Genomic DNA, 23,629 nt, shown 5'->3' on the forward strand with positions numbered 1-23,629 from the left:
CTAGTTGGATTATTAGCCTTTCTTACTTTTACTAGTTGGAACCTATGACTTACTTTTACTAGTTGGATTATTACCCTTTCTTACTTTTACTACTTGGTACCTACATTGGCCTTGCCTCAATTGTTTGGAAGCTATGTGTCTTACTTGTACTAGTTGGATTTATAACTTTTTTTACTTTTACTAGTTGGTACCTAAATTTCACTACTAGTCCTCCATTTATTGGCTGTAACCTACTTATCTTACTCCCGAGGGACAAATTTCAATTGAATTCAAGCTTTTTTTTGTTACTTCTTCTGTCATATTAGGTTCGCCATTATGAAATCTCTGTGTTTGGCCATTTTTTATTTGAAAGTATGTCTAATTACCTAAATTTCTATCTCAATTAAAAACCTTTGGAACTTCTTACAACCCTACAAAGCACCATAAGATACGTTTTGTTGAAATTTGTTAAAATTTTTAAAAATCGGCCACCATATTGGATCCGCCATTTTGAATATTTAAAATCTGATGTCAGATTAGTGTTCAGCGACCCTAAAAACCCCTGAGTGACAAATTTCAATTGAATTACAGCTTTTTTTGTTTTTTCTTTCACCATATTGGATCCGCCATCTTGAATTATTTATTTTGCCACTTTGCATTTTAAAGTAGGCGTAATTACCTAAATTTCTAATTCAATTTAAAACCTTTAGAACTTTTTACAACCCTACAAAGCACCATAAGATACGTTTTATTGAAATTTGTTAAAATTTTTAAAAATCGGCCACCATATTGGATCCGCCATTTTTAATATTAAAAATCTGATGTCATATTTGTGTTCAGCGACCCTAAAAACCCCCGAGTAACAAATTTCAAGTGAATTCAAGCATTTTTTTTTACTTCTTTCGCCATATTGGATCCGCCATCTTGAATTTTTTATTTTGCCACTTTGCATTTTAAAGTAGATGTAATTACCTAAATTTTAAGCCGTATTTGAACATTTTTCATTTAAATCTGTTCTGGGGGCGGGGGGTCTCTCGTTGACGTGGAATGCCCCATATATATATATATATATATATGCTTTAAGTTTTCTATAGCGATTCCTTTCACATCCGCTCGAAGCTTTTAATTATTCCGAACCGAGATTTAATATCGCCGTCACGCGACGAACATTCTCACACGTGTTCGGCAGGCTCAGAAGTGTACCATACTTCGGGGTGGCGGGTTATTAAATTTTCACGGGCAGCAGACAGTCTTAAATATCGATTTTAGTCGCTCTCTTGCGTCTCGTCTCCTCGAGGGTTGGATAAGTGTATGAAGACACGAGAGGATGATGGCGCATGCATACATCATTCTATCAGGATAAAAAAAAGAGGAAGATAAATGCAATTAACATTTTTATCATTTCATACTGATTTTTGAGAAAAACTTTTCTCCCTCCTTTTTTTTTTCTTTGCTATTAAGGACTACTTATAATAATAATAATTTAAAGCTAAATTGAAAAGGTGTGTTATATAAAGCTTCGTAAAGGATTAAAATGGTTAACACGAAAGTAAAATAGTTCTAGTCTAATGCATATATTAAAACCTATGTGTGACTCAACCCAGTTTTCGAAATCCATTTAGAATATCAGAGTTTCAGCCAGCCGAGAGTGCCAAGCTAGAAATTGCAAATTACTCACAGTGTCGGTTGTTTAAAACTTTTCCTATTTATTTTTCTAATCAAGTTACTCTTCCATTTTCGGCTTTCTATATATAATGTAAAAGCACAAAGGCAGTCTCTCTCTCTCTCTCTCTCTCTTTTTCCGTCTCTCTCTCTCTCTTAAATTTTGAGTAAAGAAAAGAAAAAAAAAAAAGGAGTACAGGAAATAAAGGCTGGAATCTTGGAAGTGGAAAGTAAGTCCATCAGCTTTCATCCTCGCTCAGACGCGAAGAGAATAATGGCATAGCCACGAAACATAGAGTGGGCCACCGGTAGGGGTGGAGGAGGAGGAGGGGGGGGGTGTCACCGGAGTTAAGCAGATTAAGCTAATAAATCCTGACGGCGCACGTCCATCGTTCCCGAATCTGCCTCTCTCTCTTTCTCTCTCTCTCTCTCACTCTCACTCACTTCATATCCGAATCCACGAGTGCACGCTTGTGCCAAAGTATATATTCTCTAGGTCATATACGTGCCTCAGTTTTCCTAGAAGCGACAATCTCTCATATTTTCTTCTCCAAATGAAAATTCAAGTCTTGCAAATATTCTCCTCCAAAAATGTAATATTTCTTTCTCGTTTCTCCTTTTACTTTTTTTCATATATAGATCTGGAAATAAAAAAAAAAATAAATAAAACTTTACTTCATTCAACTTCCATGCTCCAATATCTTTTCTTATTCTTCTTTATTGAAACGATTTTTCAAAAAAAAAAAAAAAAAAAATTTACCATTCCTATTTTTTAATTCTTTTATTTATTATTTTATTTATTTACTTACTATTCCCTAAGACGGAAAAACATACCTAAGTGACTTCATTTACGTATGTTTTTCCACTTTAGGACCCTGTGTAGAAATTGCCCTTTTTCCCTAGTAGGGAATGAAACGCTTATCAGGGCGAGTAGAAAATGGGTATTTCCTAATCAGGGTCACATAAGGCGCGTCTATTTCCTAATAGGGCAGCCTGATCCGGCCCCGTTTTGGGCCCTGGCAAAATTTCTACACGAGACAGTATTTTTAGAAAAAAATTACTTTTTCTTACTTTATAGATGTAATAAATTATTATTAAAACTTGGATATAATAAAATTTACAAATTCATTTGTCAAATTTATTTTTCTTTTTTGAAAATTTTTTGGGAAAAAAAATAAAATTTCTATTATTCGAGAGATGAATATTAAAAACTCCCGCGGATATGAATCGGCATGTCCAGCACGTACAAGTCATATATATATGTACAATCGTTTTTGTGTAGGTGTATGTGTGCATATATAATACAATCTTCGAATGTTCTGAAACACAGATAAGTTTCATTGAACTGGCAAGGACGACCTTATCTTAGTGCATTAATAGTGTCTGTTCGCACGAATCTCATTTGTCAAAACTTGTGAGTTGATTTAGAATGTTGAAAAGTAAAGTGTCATCGACATAATTTTATATATAGTGAATAAAACTCGCATATTGCGAATCGCGCTATCAAAAGCAAAGCCACACGATCGATTAACTGTCAATCGATATACCGGATTAAGATAATTTCGTTATCGGACAGCGGACTTGCCTTCTCCATTAGACATTCAGGTCGATCTAACATTTTACTCATCGAGTTGAGCTCATGTTGCGCAAGCGAAATACCTTCAAGTCATTTCACAGTCTTCTATTGTATTCTCAATTTTTTTTTTTTTTTTTTTATATTGACACTTATATTAAAATTAATCTTTATTTTTATAATGGATGAAATTTTTTTACTTCTTTAAAAAATAGAAAATTTAAATCTAATATTCTGCCTAATATTTATAATATAATAATAAATAAATTGATAAAACAGAAAATAAATTCTAATTGATTTAAATAAATTACCGCGATATAAATATGTAATTGAGAAATGTAAATATATTTTTAGCATTTTCAATTACTTTGGAAGTAGATTTTCTCTTTTTTTTTTTACTATACAGACAACCTTTACCGAGCATCCAAGAATGGTCTAACTTAATTAGTAGACTCTACTCTCTCACAGGAAACACGATATCTTCTTCGCTGCCTCTGTTCAGCCAACATAACCACTTGCGAACACTTCTCTTCAATTAGAGTCCTTCTTGTCTCTGCAAACTCCAGTTTGAACATGTTCAATTGATTAAAATAGAAAATTTTCTCAAGATATGAAAAATTTATCTTAAATATATATTATTCGACATCGATTAATAAAATAAGTAGCAATAATCTAAGCAAATAGTATTTCAAAAAAAATATTTTTTAAATTTTCAATTTTTTTCTTAAAACTGCACAATTTTCTTTTATTAAACCTTTTTTTCATTTGCGTATGAGAAATAAAAAAAATTATTCTTGCATAAAATTTTATCTCCTCCTATCCAAATGAGCCATTAAATAAATTCTTTGGATTCGAATTAAAAAAGATTTTACAAAATAGTATTTTAATAATAGCGCATTTTTTTTTTAAGATACATATTAAAACACACTTGCTTGGAATTTTATTAAAAATCCAACAGAACTAATGGGATCTGTTATTAAACATAATGTGGTATTTGTGTGTATAGCATAATATTAGGGAATAATAAAAAAAAAAAAATGCGAAAAAGAAAATCGCTGGTTTCTTCAACGATAGATCCCAAAAGTAGCGAAAGGCTTTGTTCGCAACGCCCTCGGGACTGCGAATAAGAGTTTCTTTGTGGCAGCAGGGAATTTGGAGGAAATTTATGCAAAGCCAGAATCGTCCCGTATTTCGTCAGCTTTCTGTATTCCTCGGTATTCGCAAATATTTCACTTTGTTCCTTCTTCTTCACCTTTTATACTCACTAACTTGCAGCAGGTTATGCACTCCCTTTGGGAAGTACACAAATAAGTATATCTTCCTTTTTTTGTGTCATGAGGTTTTATGCCAACAATTTCACGGAAAAAATATATATACCCAAATTTTTCTTTATACATGAATTTCACATTCAAGAAAACTAGAATGTCAAATGCAAAGAATTTCTCATTCGTGGAAGTTACAAAACGTATTGTAGTTGTACATTTTCAAATGGTTGTGAATATATATCTCTTTTATTTCTACTTATTAATTTTACAATATTTTTTTTTCTGATTTTTCGAAATGCTTTTCATAACTATGGCAAAAAAAGAGGAAATGAATATGAAAAAAAAAAATATTCGTTCGTTTAAAGAGGTGATGTAAATTAGAGTAGGAGCTTCTAATTAGGAAGGCGACTGAGTGACCTTTTGATTGGATGTCCTAATTTTGGAGTAGAGAGAGAGAGAGAGAGCCCCGCTTTATTCCCCCTGCAACTTTTGCGCACACATACGAACACATATCCTGAAAGCAAATCCCAGTGTCCTCTATACTAAGAGTGTCCTTTATTTTCATTTTCGTTGCATCCCTCCACGCTGTTTCTCCCCTATATTTATCTAATAGCACCTCCGGACCACGATTCCACCTCCGACGACTAGATTCCCTCTCGGTTGCGCGCACTTTGCGCCACCATTATACGGGCAGTTTCCTCCCCCTTCCTCTCCCTACCTAGCATGTCCTCGAAATAATTAAGAGTTCATTAAGGCAAGATTGATTGCTCTGTTTAGAGCCTCTGCAGGCGGAGGCAGAGTACAACAGTACGACGCGGAAATCCATGAATAGAGAGCCGTTGTTTATCGTCTCTTTTGGCCAATTTTTTCCCTCTCTCTCTCTCTCTTTCTCTCTCTCTCTCTCTGTATTCGACTCGTGGGATGAGAGTCGGAACTGGTTAATGGGCTTAAGACAATGCTCTCGGGATTTATGCATCGAAAGATAACAACACATTGGTCCTGGCTTTGAGACCACCCCCTCTCTCTTTCTCTCTCTCTCTCTGGACGTTTTAATGCCTTTAGTTTCCGCACCAATAGCGCGACAAAAGTATTTTCGCACTTAATTACAAAATAATTGGCTAATGAATAAACTTTCAAAAGTTTATTAATGAATTGATTATTTCATCGTTTTGTTAAAAGTCATTTGTTTTATTTGATAACTGACAACGTTTGTTATAAAAAAAAAATATGCGAAAAGCAGGTGCATGGCGTAATAATATTACTTAATTATTATGGTTGCTAAGGAAAACAAATCCTTAGCAACAGTTGCTAAGGAAAAAAGATCCTAAGCAACCGTTGCTAAGGAAAAAATATCCTAAGCAATGGTTGCTAAGGAATAAAAAATCCTTAGCAACCGTTGCTAAGGAAAATTAAATCCTTAGCTACCGTTGCTAAGGAATAAAAATCCTTAGCTACCGTTGCTAAGGAATAAAAATTCTTAGCAATCGTTACTAAGGAAAGAAGATCCTAAGCAACCGTTGCTAAGGAAAAAAGATCCTAACCAATGGTTGCTAAGGAATAAAAAATCCTTAGCTACCGTTGCTAAGGAAAAAGAAATGCTTAGCAACCGTTGCTAAGGAAAAAAGATCCTAAGCAAGGAATAAAAAATCCTTAGCTACCGTTGCTAAGGAATAAAAATTCTTAGCAATCGTTGCTAAGGAATAAAAAATCCTTAGCTACCGTTGCTAAAGAATAAAAAATCCTTAGCTACCGTTGCTAAGGAGTAAAAATTCTTAGCAATCGTTGCTAAGGAAAGAAGATCCTAAGCAACGGTTGCTAAGGAAATTAAATCCTTAGCTACCGTTACTAAGGAATAAAAAATCCTTAGCTACCGTTGCTAAGGAATAAAAATCCTTGGCTACCGTTGCTAAGGAATAAAAATTCTTAGCAATCGTTGCTAAGGAAAAAAAATTCTAAGCAACGGTTGCTAAGGGAATTATATCCTTAGCTTCCGTTGCTAAGGAATAAAAATTCTTAACAACCGTTGCTAAGGAAAGAAAATTCTTAACAACATTTGCTAAGGATCTTCTTTCCTTAGCAACGGTTGCTAAGGACAAAAGATCCTAAGCAACGATTGCTAAGGAATAAAAATTTTTAGTAACCCTAAAAAAGAGGGTTTTCGATCAAAATTAGTATTTCAATTTTTTTTTTTTAATGATTCTGTAATAAAAAATGTAGATGTTTTTACTATTTTTAAACAATTTTTACTAAATTTTAACTCCAAATTATTGAGAAAACAGTTCGCCAATTTTCTTCTTAAAAAAAGATGTAAGAAACAAAAGCGTAAAAAGAAGTGTCTCGTCAAAATAAATCATTTAAACTTGAGCGCAGAACTAAACATTCTCTTTCGTTTAAACTTTATTTGACAGAAACAATAGATATTGGACGAAAGCTCATAAAGTAGAAAAAAGGACTGAAGATAATTTCCATTTGAGAAAACACACGTCACTAAAGGAATAGAAACAAAATTCTTGTAAGTTTCTTATCAGTAGTAAAAGACATTTTCAGTCAGACTTAAATAAGTACTTGTACTTTTATGTTAGTTATAATTTTTTATGTAATTATAATATAAATAATATTTATATTATAATATAAATAATATTTATAATTTTAATATATGTTGAGCAAAGTAGATTTTTATAAACAGCAACAGTAGTAATAGACAATTTCAGCCAGACAAAAAAAATTGTTTCCAAAATTTTTGTTTATAGCCTTTTCTTTAATGATAAAAGTGAGTTTCATAAATAAATAATTTAAACTTGAGCAGAAACACCAAACACTAGCTATTTCGTTTAAACTTTATTTGCCAAAGGCGAAAGACATTGTAAGGAAGCTCATAAAAAAAGGAAGGCGAATGAAGATAATTTCCGTTTGAGGAAATAAAGGTCACTGAACGAACAAAACTCACTATCTCTCTCTCTCTCTCTTTCTATATATATATATATATATATTAAAACGAAAGAAGTACTCTAAAATGAAGTCAGTCGAAGAAAAGAAAATGCTTGACGAGGATGTTAGCGTCCCGTCCATTTCCTGTTTTATACAGCGCGGGAAAATCGAGCATCTGGCGGAATCTTCACTGCAATTCGGAATGGCAGCCGTATTCTCTATGGGCTTCTCACAAGCGACGTCGTTCAGTGTTATGAAAATAATGGATATACAGAGCTTCTCGCCAGAAAAGGAGTGTCGTTTTTCCCGCCTTGAGAATTATATTGGAAAAACAGTTTCGTATTTGTGTATATATATATATTTCCTTACATTATAACAGGAACCGTGTAGTATGCAAGTTTTGCATCCAACCGCACACTCCCTTTGGGAAAGAGAGAGAGAGAGAGAGAGAGAGAGAGAGAGAGAGAGAGAGAGAGAGAGAGTGAGAGAGAGGGAGGGAGAGAGAAACGAGTCTTCCACGTTAACATAATAATGGGATATTATTTGTATGCCACGATCCATATAGCAGAAATGTTTGAGAATATATATAAGCCTTGGATATTGCAATAGATCTGCAACTTGGATATCACGGAATTCACATTTGAATAATATACCACCTCTCTTTTTCTATATGTGCTTCGCTTTTTTTTCAGTCGACGTATTCCTTCGAGATATTTCCAATCTGTCACGTAAGGGACTTATCTCTTCATGTCATCTTTCACGGATTTCAAATAAAGACATCGTTCTGATTTATATCGCACATATGCATTCTCAAGTGTACGAAATCTAAAACATTTAAAAGTTATTAGAAATTTCGGTCTCCCCGAGTAGAAATTGTCCTACTAGGGCGCTAGTAGGGAATGAAATGCTGATCAGGGCCAAATCAGGACGACCAGAAAATCTGGATTTCCTAATAAGGGCTACATCAGGCGCGGTGTTTCATTCCCTAATAGGGCAGCCTGATCTGGCCCCGATCTGGGCCCTGGCAAAATTTCTGCACGAGTTGTTAAAACACCTGACTCGAGACTCCTCACCTAATAGGGACCAAACCTGGGAAGCATCAAAATGTTGCTTCATCTTGTGTTCCAAATCGGGTAAGGCGTTTCATGCCAATTTTATGGACGCCAGATTTGGCCCAGGTTTAGGCCATGAGAAAATTTCTACCCCGGGGATATATCGATTTTGTATCAATTGGCATTTACTTCTCTTTTTATCTCATTTCATTTCTTCTTCTTTTTCTAAAAATTAATCTTCTTCCCTAATTGTTTATTAAAAGTATTTAAACTATAATAATCGTTTTGTCTTATTTAGGATATTTAGTGTAGAAATAACATAAGGCAAAAAGTTTATTTCAATAGAAAAAGAAATTTGCTTTTTTGGTTTTCTTTTTCAATTGGAATAATTTGACTTTTACAAGTACAGTTTTCAAAATTTTCGAATAAAGCGACTTGTCACGATTCGATCGAGAATGGTTAATTAGGCCAAACGTGAGTTGAAGAGGTAGAGGGAAAGTTTAGAATTTGTTGAAAACTTGGGCAATTTTCCATGCTAGATATGCTTCTGATAGTAAGTGTGCTTGAAATCCTGTGGATTCTGGAATGATATTTTTATAAGGTTGTTATTTCTGACTGAGTCGTGGTCCTATTTTCTCCCCTCCCCTTTCCTTTTCATTTTTATTGCCAACATTGATATCCATAGCTCTATTATATATATATATATATATGCAATTTCGTAGTCGATAGTATCATATCGAGAATAAATTCTTGGCAAGCATTCACCATCATTTTATGTTGCGCTTCATATATGAAACAGTTTCTTTATAACCATATCGAGAAATATAAAGCCTATATTAATTTTCCATCTTTATAAAAGGGGAAAAAATAATTTTCTTTTGAAAAATTAATTTTTTTTTTTTTTTTGAGCTTCTCAGATTTAATATGACTTCTTTAATTGTTGGTAGCGATCCTCTTGGCGAATGGCAATCTTCAAGAGGACTTCATCGACCTTAGACGCTTCTCAAAGCTCCGGAACTTATTAGTATTCACACAGGAACTAGCATCTCTCGAAATTCTCTTGGGTATCTCTGATCCTGGTTGGTCTGACGGGCTTAAAAGGCCAGGCGAACCTTCTAACGAGGGTTACTCGAGTCCATTAAGCGTAACATTATTTATGCTCGCGTACCTCTTTAGTGATTAGTGCTCGGTTGGCGAGGGCTGTTTACTACGTCTTCTCTGACATCTTAGCGACTTTTATATATATATATATATATATTTTATGTTTACAGCAATTAATTTGAAATTCATGATAAAAAATTTACTCAAAGAAAAAATATTAACGTTCTTATATCTTGCAAGTTAAATTTATCCAAAATGAATTTCTTTTTAACTTAAGTATATTTAAAATTCTTTCAACCATCAATTTTTTTTCTTCAAAAGAGAGAAATTCACTTTATTTAAAAATACTGTATTTATAATCAATTTGTGCAAAAAAAAAATTAATTTAATGAAAATATGGGATCGTTACATAAGAACAGGAAAAGGCAGTTTGGGAGGTTGAAAATATTGTGCTAGCTTCATGGGAGAAATTATGGTGAATCATGAAGTCGATGGGTCGACAGGTTTTCTTAAAGAAAGAACATTACAGTTATTACTCGTCGTCTGGAGTAACAAGAACCGATAGATTACTTCAAATCACCGTTGCGATCCGCCTACCAATCAAGCCGTTCATTTTTCCCATTCCCGCTATTTTGCTAGTTTTCGTTTCCTCTTTTCGTAAAGGGAGGTGGAGTCTCTCGTTATCGATCGTCAACCATAACGAACTTTAAATTGATGATCATAGTGACGCGATAAAATATCACCTTATATATATGTATACAACTACACAACTGCCAACATAAAAAAATTATTTTAATAAAAAATTTTTCTAAAAATTCATGACTCCTCAATTTTGTGTGACAAAATTATTCCTTGCGCTTCAATTAAAACTAAATAATTATTAAAAAAAAATAAAAATATAGAAGTGAAAAATAAAGAAAAAAGTAAAATAAATGACTGTATTATTTTAAAAAGAATTTTTTGTTGATTGAATACTATGATGAGAGAAAAATGGTACAATTGATTTTCGCTGTTTTCTTATGTATATTTTTTGTTTTTTTTTGTTTTTGTTTTTAAGCAAAACAAAACGATACGAAGGATAAATGTTTGTTCTCGAGTGGACGCGAAAAAAGTTTGCCTTTCGTCGAACAAACTGCGAATTGAAAGCCGAACCACGAAATTTCATATTTTCTCTGGTTCGGTTTTTAAAGCGAGCTTGAAAAGCATAGAAAAGCTTTGCACAGAAGTATCGTATTTACACAGGCCGCTCTCGGTAACAGTCGACGATGGGAAAAGTGCTGTGTGCCCATTGTTGTTTCACTGGGTCACACATGAAAATAGTCCTATATCAAACACATCCACACATACCGAGTATACAAATGCATTGGTAATTCACACCTGATTAAGAACGATCTAAAAAGATCGTGTGCAATATATGACATTTTTGAATTTAGAAAATTTTACAGGAAATAAATTTTTTTTTTTTTACTTTTGAATTATTATTCACGTTTTAATGTATCTTATTAATTTATTCAAATTTGTTTTGACATTAGAGAAGAACATTAAAATAGTAAATTTTTCTAATTACGAATTCGATACCAGTTTTTTAAAATCCAAAATGTTGGATCCAATATGGAGGTTGAAAAATGTAAAAATCTATTGCATTTGCTCGAAATATATTACTCGGGGGTTTTTAAGGTCGCTGATTACGAATCTGCTGTCAGTTTCTCAAAATCCAAAATGGCGGTTCCAATATGGCGGCCGAAAATTTTAAAATCGTTCGTATTTGCTTAAAACTTCTTCCTTATGGGTTTTTGTGAACAATAATTACGAATCGGAGGTCAGTTTTTCAAAATCCAAAATGGCGGAACCAATATGGTGGTCGAAAAAATGTAATAATTGATTGAGTTCGCTCAAAACTTGTCTCTCGGGGGGGTTTCAAGGTCGCTGATTATCGAATCTGCTGTAAGTTTTTCATAATCCAAAATGGCGATTCGAATATGGCGGTCAAAAGTTTAAAAATCGTTTGGATTTGCTTGAAACTTGTTCCTCGAGGGGTTTTGGGATTGCTGATTACAAATCTGCTGTCAGTTTTTTAAAATCCAAAATGGCGGATCCAATATGGCAGTTGAAAAATGTAAAAATCTATTGAATTTGCTCGAAATATATTACTCGGCGGTTTTTAAGGTCTCTGATTACGAATCTGCTGTCAGTTTTTCAAAATCCAAAATGGCTGTTCTAATATGGCGGCCGAAAATTTTAAAATCGTTCGGATTTGCTTAAAAATTATTCCTCATGGGTTTTTGGGATCGCTAATTACGAATCGGAGGTCAGTTTTTCAAAATTTAAAATGGCGGAACCAATATGGTGGTCGAACAATGTAAACAAGGAGTAGGTCCTTTATGTTTATTTCATAAACATTATGCTTCCTCATTGTGTGAAGCAAAAAATTCGCTTCCTCGTGAAGGAAGCAATGAATTTGTCCAATTCAATTGATTGATTTAAAAAATTTCGAGTTAAAAATGTTTTAAATTAATTAAATTTTTTGAAAAATAAAGAAAATTTTAATTAATTTTGAGTGTAACATAAACTTTATATATACGAATCGATTCGTTTTAATGCAAGGAATACAATTATTTTATTCATCAACTTGAATTAAAAAAAAACACAAAATTTTTTAGCTCAAATATGAATTTTCGATTTTTCAATTTTTATTAATTCTCAAATTTTAAATCAAATCTATACTTTATATATACCAACCAATTCGTTTCAATGCAGGGAATAAAATTATTTCATATATAAACATGAATTTAAATAAACACATCATTTTTTAGCTAAAATGAGAATTTTTGATTTTTTAACTTTCTTTAATTCTTTAAATTTCAATCAAATCTATACTTTATATATATCAATCGATTCATCTTGACCTAAAGAAGACGATTATATTATATATTACCTTAAATTTTTCGATTTAAAAATTTTTTCAATTAAAAAAAAATTTTTGGAAAAAAGACGATAAAATTTTTTTTTTGGGGTATTTTTAAAAATCCTCTCGTCATTTTTGAGAGATTAATGTGTTAAATAAGCCTACCAAATTTTATCCAAATCCATTAAAACCTGTTAAAGATATCGTGTTCACAAAAACGATCCACACACACATACATACATCCGGACAATTGATCAGGATCTCATATAACATGTTTCTATATAGAGGAAAATTTGTTTTCACCATTTTTAAAAAGTTTATAAACGAAAGGACTACATAGCTTCCTCCACGAGGAAGCAAAATCGATTGAGTTCGCTCAAAACCTGTCTCTCGGGGGGTTTTTAAGGTCGCTAATTACGAATCTGTTGTAATTTTTTCAAAATCCAAAATGGCGATTCCAATATGGCGGTCAAAAGTTTAAAACTCGTTCGGATTTGCTTAAAACTTGTTCCTCATGAGTTTTTGGGATCGCTAATTACGAATCTACTGTCAGTTTTTCAAAATCCAAAATGGCGGGCGAAAGTTTAAAAATCTACCACATTTTCTTATGTGATTGTAAGAATTTTAAAAATTTGTCTATTTTTTATTCTCATTGAAGTAGCGTCGATTGTTGATTGGGAGAGAAAAAGACTAAAATTAGAAAAAAAAACCATTGAATTGGTTCTCATGGATGGTAAAGAGTGTAGAAAAAGGATCAGGATGTAAAGGGATGAAGTTTTGGAGGGAGATGAGAGAAAGAAGAAATGCAATTGGGTAGCGGCTGGGAGAATCGTGGTTGCGTGATAAATCATTCTCGATCTTTCTCGGAAGATCTTTTCAGGTTCTTGTTAGCGAGCCGTCGCTCTTCCGGCTTTGAGGTAGATGAGAGAGAAAAAGAGAGAGAGAGAGAGAGAGAGAAAACGGTCTCAGGTTCGCCTTCAGGAAGCCATGTTGTGTGGTTCTTCGCCTGTAACAAAACATTACAAGATTCAGGTGACGTTACGGTAATCCTACTTGACTAACATGAGCTAAGCGACGTCGTAGTGTCTGGTTGGCAAGGAAAAATAGCGGTCCCACGGGAGCTCACTGTGGGATTTTCATCGTTAGAAGAAATTGCAGCTTCTGCTGCCACTTTCGATAATTAAAGTACTATATATTTATATATGATAAAATGACTGAAAAAAAAAATGTTGTCACTCATTTTTTTTCTTTGGATTTAAAATAAAAATTTTTGTAAAATTTTATAATAAAAAAAAAAAAAGAAAAACAATATAAAAGATGGAAGGCTAAAAAAAAATCTTGATTAATAAAGAGGACAAAGTGTACGATTATTATTGTACAAGAGAATTAAACTGATGTCCCATTTGAAATTCGTCGCAAATTGGAGCTTGGTACTCGAACAAGTAACGATTTTCAATAGAGTGAATAGCCTTATGTGTGTCGCTGGCGAGAGAGGAAAACTGGACAACACTGAATTGTCAATGTGGCGCGTCTTTTGGCCTAGAAGAGAAAACTAGGTGGAGGATTATTATTTCCAAATTGAATATCAAAAATTGAAAAAATGTTTTATTTTATCACTTGTCTGTAATATATTCCAATTAGTTTGGAAAAATAGATTTACAATCAAACTAAATTAGAAAAATTGTTAAATTAAAAAACAAGGAAAAATAATTGAAATTTTTGTTTACATTTAATCAATGCCTATATGGGAGGGAGGAGAAAAATTACAAAAAGCAATTAAATATCAAGTTTGGAATTTTTTTTTTTTTTTATTTTGTAAAATTAAAAAGAATGTAACACAAAAGAGAAGTACTTTGCGTAACGCGCGTGTCGGTTCGCCATTGGTATAATTATTATACACAATGGTACACTGTTTACACGCACGCTGGGCGAACGTTTCATTTTCTCAGGATTAAGTAACCGTTATGGTCGTTACGTACATATGCGGTTGCTATTAACGGTTTAATTAGCGTAAGTTTTCATTTGCACGATTCCAAGATACGCAAAAGAGTACGACCATATTTCACACGGATGGCGCTTATTATTGCGTTCATGTGGATTAAGTAAGCCTCTAACAATTAGCCGCCCAGAAAGCTGTATATAACTTTAATATATATCCACAAAGTCGGTAAATATTACGACTTATAAAATATTTTCATATGAATTCATTTTCATTCATTTAATCAATTAAATTCTTTCATGATTAATTGATCCGTTTTCCCGTGAAGAATTTTTGTCAAGGCCCCGATTGGGGCCGGATCAGACTGCCCTATTAGGAGAATGAAACGCTTCGCCTGATATGGCCCTGATTAGGAAATACATTTTGGCCCTGATCAGGTGTAGCGTTTCATTCCCTACTAGGGCCGTGATAGGGGTTTTTTTTTTTTAAATTAAAAATAAAAGTAATTTTTATGGATAAAATTTTTGATATCGTATATGTAAAAGAGTAATATTGAAAAACAATTTAGCTCGAAAAGAAAGACATTTTTATTATCCTAGTTTAAGAAGATTTTCCGGAGTGTGAATGTCACGTAGACATATACCTGCGTCAGAAAAGTTGGATAGTCTTGGAGTGAGTTGAAGGTTAGACAAGAAAGAAAGAGTTTTCTGAAAAGAGAGAAAGAGAGAGAGAGAGAGAGTCGGCCCTCTCAAACTATTTATTCCGGCACAAATCGCATTACCAACTCCAACTGCAAAATTGACTTCGCCAACTTTTACGGCGCCTTCGCCCTTTACACCCCCAGTTCGACGCGCCGCCAGCAACGCCCGCTAAGTTTGACTTGTACGAGAAGGTTTACCAAACTCAGTTTAAGAAGAACTGTTTCTGGCCGCACGAAGAAAAGGCACATCTTTCTCCCTATATCGATATATAAAAATCGTGCAAGCTTCAATGGAACGTCGTTGAAAAAAAAGTAACGAACGACATTTTGTCCTTTAATTTTTTTTTTCCCCTTATGAAACAAAGTAAAAGACAGATTTTCGAAAAACTAACGGGATTTATTTATCCGGAAAATGGTAAACTTTGTGTAACTGAGGATATATATATAGAAGTTTGAGAAAGGTCTTTGTTTAACATTCAACTTATGTAACTTTAATAAAAGAGAACTTGCGAACTTTGATGTAACTGAATTCACTATGGTGAATTATTACTTCATAGGGTATAGGAGATTTTATATCTTTTGAATATTTCCTAACAACGCAGGAGCAGAATATTACTTTCTATAGATGGAGTGAAAAATCGAGTCTCCCTATATATATGTGAAATAGGTGTAGTTCACAAACAGCAATTGTTTGTACACCTACAGCGTGTGTTTTCTAACTATTCATCATATTTAAGCCGGATTGACCCCAAAAATGTGGAATGTATTTTTCAACCCCATTCAAATGGTCAACTGTTTTTTCGAAATACAACAATATTTATTGTCATAGACTATTCACCAGTAAATCTATTTTTCATGCTAATTTAGCTATTTCTAATAATTTTAGAAAATCAGTAACTTTTTCTAAAAAAAAAATCCAAGTTGTAATTCAACGGAAAGTGTCGCATATATTTTTCTTATCAGACATTCAGATATTTAAAAAATGCAATTGACTTTTACGATTAATTTAAATAAGTGCAAAAAACATTTTCCAAGGTTTAGCTGGAATAAGTCGAATCGAATTGCTTTCACTTTGATCACACTATATGTACAGGCGAAATCAACATTTATTACAGATCATAAAGAGAAAGAGACCAGTGCAAATCAGCATGTTTGTTCATTTATTGTGCCCTAATTCTTGAATTGATTTATATCCTGAAACCTCAGAATTGTTTTTCATTTCCAGTTATGGCATCGTGTTTCAAAAAAAGAAAAAAAAAGACAGGAAGAGAAGGAAGGACATTTATGGTGGTGTTGCGTGATCGTCTCGAGTATATATAGAGTACACTCTTTATGCTTTACAAAAAGTCTACTTTCCATCCATAATTCTTACACGAGAGTCTTATATCCACCAAAGCAGGATGTACTTCTGAAAGTTTGTTTCCTCAAGGAAACTTTTTATCGTGTAACATGATCATTGACAGCTCTTTTTTTTTCAACTTATGTAAATTGTTACATTTCAAATTGTGAAAGTGTCAAGATCAAGGATCTTTAATTGCAACTAGTTTATTTCCAAAAAAAAACCGAATTTTAATTTCATGTTAATTTAATTCCAAAAATACATTTCCGTTAATTAAAATTAGGAATTTTTTTTTTTGGAGAAACTTTCACTTGATAAAATAAAAGAGAAAAACTGTTTTCCGCATGAAAAAACAAAGACAAGCTGTGAAAAAAATTACAATCACTTTAATTTTAAATGATTGGATTTTCTTGAATGCAAAAATGGTTAAAAATGAAAATAAATCTGATTTTTTGCAATTCGTCTCAATTGAGTATCGCAGATTTCCAAAGAGTCGCGTGCATCTTTTTGAAATGAAGGGGAGCATAATCGATTCTTCAGCTTGGCTGGACTCGCGACTTCGTCTGTTTACGACGTCCACGTGCTTAGATAGGCGTGTACTGTTTACGAGCACGCGAAGTGAATGCTCCAGACTCAGCTCACGTACCGTTCTATGCGCGACCAAGACGACATTCCACAAGCCTGATCTTGCAATCCAGTCATAGAGAGGGCGAGAGATTCTTACCAAATTAGTCACGGACGAAAACGTGCCGAATTACTTCCAAGAGAGATTCCACCATCTTTCTGCAATTCTAAATTTTTTTTTTTCGCTCATCGTAATTCGCACCAGAGATTGCTCCAAAAATCACCTATAAAACACATATAATATGATTTTTTTTTATTATTAACAGTTTTTTTTTTCAATTTTTTTTTCTCATAATTATTATTTGCATAAAAAACTTTAGGAGTTTCAAGTTTTCTATAAAGACACTCCCAAATGAACTTGACGAAAGCCGGGTAAAACTTGAATGTAAGGAACGGAATTAACGTTAGAAGGAAACTTTGGATTCTGACGTCAACTACAGAATTCGTCGTGTTTTGAAAGTCTGCAATGAAATGGTTAACAAAATAGTTGCACACCACCACTGACAGTCACTAACAGATTCACTCTCTTCCTCAAACGAAATACATTCACTAAGTGAAGTCTTTGAATTACCAAAGAAATACTCTCAATCATTTCAAAAATAATTCTTTTTATCATTCATGCAAGAAAAAAAAAATTGTGATTCTCTGAGCCTGAAAAAAAACACCTTTTGCAACCGGATATGAAATCTTTAAATTAAATTCAATTATACATATGTAATATAAAATTGTAATCATTTTGAAATCACCTGCAATCTAAAGTCAATTAAAATCGGTTGCAATCAATAACCTGAACTTGCAATCAACAAGTCAACTGGAATTAAGAATTAAAAAATTACTGATAAAATAATAATTTCAAAAACAATTAAAATTATTAATTAATTTTAAAATTCGTCCCTCATTATTATCTTAACAACATTGGATAATGAAATACATAAGTAATTTTATTTCCCTTTAAAAATAGATTAAAAATTTTTCTTTAACAAGAAATGAATGACAAATTATTTTTAAAAAAAAATTTATTATGGCAACAAGTTCTACCTTTTTTTTTCTAGTATCAAAATTATTCATAATAAAATAATTAATATTATAATATTTTTTTTTTAGTAGAGAATTATTTATTTACAAAAATATAATTACAATGAACGATTAAATATATAACGCTTCGTAATAAAATCAGTCTCAGACTAATGACGAGTTTTTTTTTTTTTTTTTTTTCTAATTGGAGATCATATTTGTTGCCATGATGAGATATCAGGTGCTCTTGTTCTAAAACCACTTGGTTCACATTTAGTGCCACGAATTATTTCATCTACATTACCACGTATAATACGAAAATTGATCTCGTCTGGCCTGAGTGTTTTGTTTATTGTTTTTTGCAATCTATTTGTATTGAACCACAATTCCTCGACACCGTACTTGTTAACAATAACCTTGATACCGCTCACGTATTGAAGTTTTTCCTCGTCTTGTGCAATTGTGACAATGTTTTCTGGTGTAAACGGTTTTTCGATATTCCAACAAGCAATGGCGGTTTTTTGGACCAGCTGGAAAAATAAAATTCCACGTCGCGAAGTCGCCTGAACACCAGCTTGACTCGATCGCTTCTGAATCGATTCGAAAACTAAAGGCTCCCTATAGAGACTCTCTTTTAGTGAATTCACGTCTGTGAATTTCTGGTAAAAGCTTGCCAATGAATTGAAATAGAGATATCTGTAAATAATTTATTTTTTTTTTTACATTAATTTCAGTTTCTTTTTTATTGAAAATTATGTAGAATATTTCTGCAATTTATTGAATTCCACAATTAATTGCGAAAATTGCAGAAATGGCTCAGATCGGGGCCAGATCAGGCTGCCCTATTAGGGAATGAAACTTCGCGCCTTTTGTGGCCCTGATTAGCGTTTCATTCTCTACTAGGGTCCTAATAGGGAAATTTCTACAAGGGTTTTAGAAAATAATAATAATTAATTAGGCAATTATTTTTTAATGAATTCAAATTATTTTAAGTATAAAATTTCGTTTGATAAGACAAGCTCTTTTGTGTTATAAAATATTTGCTAGTTATCGTACACTCGATATTCAAATTAAAATAACTATCCTAATTTTAAAATTTTATAGTAAAGCAATTTATATAAAAGAAAAGGAGAATTTCGAATTATCTAAAAATAATTTGACTTCTATATTTTTTTATAATCCTTTTTCTATTCCTTTTTATATTTTTACATGAATCTCTATAATAATAAAATTTATTCTTTCTTCAATAAAAGATATCCTTGAATTCCAAATGTATTTCAACTTCTATTCTTGGAAATCTTTTATTTGATGAATCTCTAATATTAAACAAACAAATCGCGTTTTTTTAACCACAGCAAATAATAAAAAAAACATAAGTTATTACTTAAACGTTGCATGAATCAGTTAAGAACATTGAAAGTGCAGTTACCTTTTTTTCATCTTATGTATACAGAAATAACAAGGTTGCTAATTACAATCGCGTGCATTCTGTACTCTCAGTTATTAGTTACAAATTAGTTATATATATACTTTTAAAATAGCCGTACGAACCTTTAATTTACACTAAGGAAAAGTATAATTTTTCTATAACGAATTTATTACTATTTTTTAAGTAAAATTATTTCATAAATTAAAATGTTCGAAAATAATTATGTTGATTAAGAAAAAAATTAATTGTTAAATTTGACTATTACCTTCTATCGAAAAATCCTGGTGGTGATAAAGACATTCCTAATACACCGTCAGTTAAATCAAATTGTTCTCCAGCAATAGTGATGAACATTGCTTCAGTTTCAGGATCAGGACCAAAGGCATTTCCTTTTGTATTATTTAATCTCCATGAGCGATCATATTTTAGATCGTAAATTTCAATTCCATTTTGTTCAACATCTGCTATATAGAGATATGCATCAAGGCAAGTTTTGCCAATTTCAACAATTGGCGTCACTAAAGATGCTTTCCCCGAAAATGTTTGAAAATCTGGTATCACAAATTTATGAATTAGTTGATCAGTTTTCAAATCAAAGATCAATATCTTTGTGGGACATACAGCTTTTGATTCAGCCCTTCCGCTGTCGACCACCCAAAGTCGATTGCATTCATCAATCTAAACATTTATATTTAAAAATTAATTCTATTTTCTTTTCAGAATCAATTTTTTTTAATTATACTGCTACCAATAAATACATTCTTAATTATTACACTAATTAAAATACTAAGGTCGTCAAGTAACCAATTTTAGCATGAGTTTATAAATAAAAATATGTATATTTTATCTGCGAACGTAATTCAATGATTTTTTTTTTTTTTAAATGATTAGAATAAGATGAACTTTGAATGAGGTGGAAAACAAATCAAAGCATATCTATTAATAGCATACAATTACATGAACATTTCGCAATATATTTTCCAGTAGCATGCATTGGAGGACGTTCAGCTATAATTCTCGTTTATTATTAGTCTAGTAATTAGTATCCATCATCACCTATTCGCCGATATCATTATATGTTTCAATGCAATGATACACAATACTGTAATCAAGAAGATTAATGGAAAATGTTCTCCATTGATGTTTTAGTGATAATTGCAATTATCCCTTAATTAATTATAAAATTAGGTTGCCGCAAAATTTGCAAATTGAATCATAATTCTCTACTTTATTTACGCGCCCAATTTCTATCTCTATATTTTCATAAAATATATTTCAAACAAACCCACATACTCTTGATTAATCAATTCATAATTAATTGAAATAGTTTTTTTTTGTTTTCCATCCTTTAATATCAGAATTTATTTACAAAGAGACGAAAAGTTTTGTTTTATATATAAAAAAAAAAAAAAAAATATTGAACAAAAAAAAATCTAATTACCGCAACTCGATAGACAGAAATGATGCTTTCGCAAGTGTTGGGGACAAACCATGTCCAATCAGGATATGGAAGTAACAAAGGACCTCCAGGTCCATCTAGATTAGATAAAGTGGAAAGTGAAATTGGAACACCTTTGAGCCAACGTGGACTTGTTACGAAGACCCGACCAATTCTATCAACATCAACATCCTGCGTAAAGGCATTACCAAATACAAATTCACTGCCAGTTAATGGGACGTTTGGCCATACCCAATCAAGATATTTCCACTGATAGATCACTTCTAGTCCAACACCATTGGCGTATTGAACTAGCGTACAGATCACTGCAAAAATTAGCTTCATTCCGCACACCACACTACTGGACTTCAAAAAACAATTTGATAAAGTAACACCACCATTCCAAAGAAAAAATTTTTTTTTACAAATTATTATTTTGGTTCACGTTTTTGAAGTTGTGTTTGTTTAATTCTTCCTTACACCGTAACACGCGTTGCCTTCAAACTTGCTGTAAGATTGAAACTAAACTGACATTGTACAAAGTGACAGTAGTATAGCCAAGTTGTATAGATACAAGAGCCCCACCAACCCTATGCCTTCTACCACTTCCCCTCCCACTATTTTAGTACTTTCCGCCCTCAACTTTCTCGCATATATACGAGGCGAAAGAGGCTTCTATGACCTTCGATTTTTACTGGACGATCAAATGTTAATTATATTGATTAGTTTTGATCAGATTTTCTCACGGTGATTATAAATTTCCAAGGAAAAAAAATTCTATTTCTGAGAAAATTAGTGTCAAAATGTGTGATTTTCTACTTGTCAAAGTTGAGATCAAAGCAGGTTCAATGTAGGTTTAATGTAGTTTAAAGTAGGTTTAATTTATTTTTAGTATAGGTTCAATGTAGGTTTAAAGTAGGTGTATCATAGTTTCAAAGTAGGTTAATAAAGGTTTAATGTAGATTTAGCGTAGTTTCAAAGTAGGTTCGATATGATTCATTGTAAGTTCAATATAGATTAATTTAGTTCTAATAAAGTTTCAAAATAGTTTTAATTTGTGTTCAATGTAGTTTCAAAGTAGGTCAATTGTAGATTCAATAACGTCCATTGTAGTTTCAATATAGTTCAATGTAGTTCTGATATAGGTTCAAAATATTTTCAATGTAGTTTCAAAGTAGGTCAATTTTAGGTTCAATAAGATGCATTGTATGTTCAATATAGTTCAATGTAGTTCTAATGTAGGTTCAAAATAGTTTTAATTTAGGTTTTTTTTGTAGTTTCAAAGTAGGTCATATGTAGGTTCAATAAGGTCCATTGTAAGTTCAATATAGTTCAATGTAGTTCTAATAAAGTTTCAAAATAGTTTTAATTTATGTTCAATGTAGTTTCAAAGTAGGTCAATTGTAGGTTCAATAACGTCCATTGTAGTTTCAATATAGTTCAATGTAGTTCTGATATAGGTTCAAAATATTTTCAATGTAGTTTCAAAGTAGGTCAATTTTAGGTTCAATAAGATGCATTGTATGTTCAATATAGTTCAATGTAGTTCTAATGTAGGTTCAAAATAGTTTTAATTTAGGTTTTTTTTGTAGTTTCAAAGTAGGTCATATGTAGGTTCAATAAGGTCCATTGTAAGTTCAATATAGTTCAATGTAGTTCTAATAAAGTTTCAAAATAGTTTTAATTTATGTTCAATGTAGTTTCAAAGTAGGTCAATTGTAGGTTCAATAACGTCCATTGTAGTTTCAATATGGTTCAATGTAGTTCTAATATAGGTTCAAAATATTTTCAATGTAGTTTCAAAGTAGGTCAATTTTAGGTTCAATAAGATCCATTGTTTGTTTAATATAGTTCAATGTAGTTCTAATGTAGGTTCAAAATAGTTTTAATTTATGTTCAATGTAGTTTCAAAGTAGGTCATATGTAGGTTCAATAAGGTCCATTGTAAGTTCAATATAGTTCAATGTACTTCTAATACAGGCTCAAATTAGTTTTAATTTAGGTTCAATGTAGTTTCAATGTAGTTTCAATGTAGTTTTAAAAATAGGTCTAATATAGGTTCAATAAGGTCCATTGTAAGTTCAATATAGTTCGATGTACTTCTAATATAGGTTCAAAATAGTTTTATTTTAGGTTCAATGTAGTTTCAAAGTAGGTCAATTGTAGGTTCAATATAGTTCAATGTAGTTCTAAAATATGTTTAAAATAGTTTTAATTTAGGTTCAATTTTTCTTAGCAAATTTGGTAACCATCGTGAGAAAATCTATCGAAACTGATCAGAATTATCCCATGGTCAGAGAAAAAAAAAATTATTTTTGTCGGACAGTGATTAAGATTGTACAGTCAGAAAAGGTTATGGATAGTTATTATAATAGGAAAAAAGTCCTGAGGGTATAATAAGAACAATATGAAGCAAGATATCAAGATTAATTTTGCAATTTCTAGAGAAAAATACGATTAGTGTAATATAAAAATAATTTTTTTGTACTGCTTATTTAAGTTTATAGAAACCAGATACAAAAAAGTAAAAAAGATTTGAATTACAAAGCCCTATTTTCTTGAAACAAAATAAGTTTCAATTATTATACTTTTAATTGAATATTATTTTTAACATTTAAAAAAATAAACACAAGTATCTAATAAATATTAATAATATGTTAATAAATACTATAATTTTTGAA

The 23,629-nt window shown here is 31.8% G+C and overlaps 2 protein-coding genes across 19 annotated transcripts in view; one reads left to right on the top strand and one right to left on the bottom strand.

The window, feature by feature from the left end:
* The window catches only part of LOC127289609 (CUGBP Elav-like family member 4), a 596,519-nt gene that overhangs the window by 140,107 nt on the left and 432,783 nt on the right, over positions 1-23,629 (top strand). The gene's annotated exons all lie outside the window — the stretch shown is intronic.
* LOC127289608 (major royal jelly protein 1-like) lies at positions 18,066-21,499 on the bottom strand. Its single transcript, XM_051317634.1, has 3 exons — positions 20,952-21,499; positions 19,776-20,188; positions 18,066-18,777 (listed from the first exon to the last, which is right to left on the bottom strand). Exons 1-3 carry the CDS (start codon positions 21,291-21,293, stop codon positions 18,294-18,296), a joined length of 1,239 nt encoding a protein of 412 aa, XP_051173591.1. The 5' UTR covers positions 21,294-21,499; the 3' UTR covers positions 18,066-18,293.

The sequence above is a fragment of the Leptopilina boulardi genome, unplaced genomic scaffold (genome assembly GCF_019393585.1).
Source record: "Leptopilina boulardi isolate dan_hultmark-lab unplaced genomic scaffold, ZJU_Lbou_2.1 LbouV2_48, whole genome shotgun sequence".
NCBI lineage: Eukaryota > Metazoa > Arthropoda > Insecta > Hymenoptera > Figitidae > Leptopilina > Leptopilina boulardi.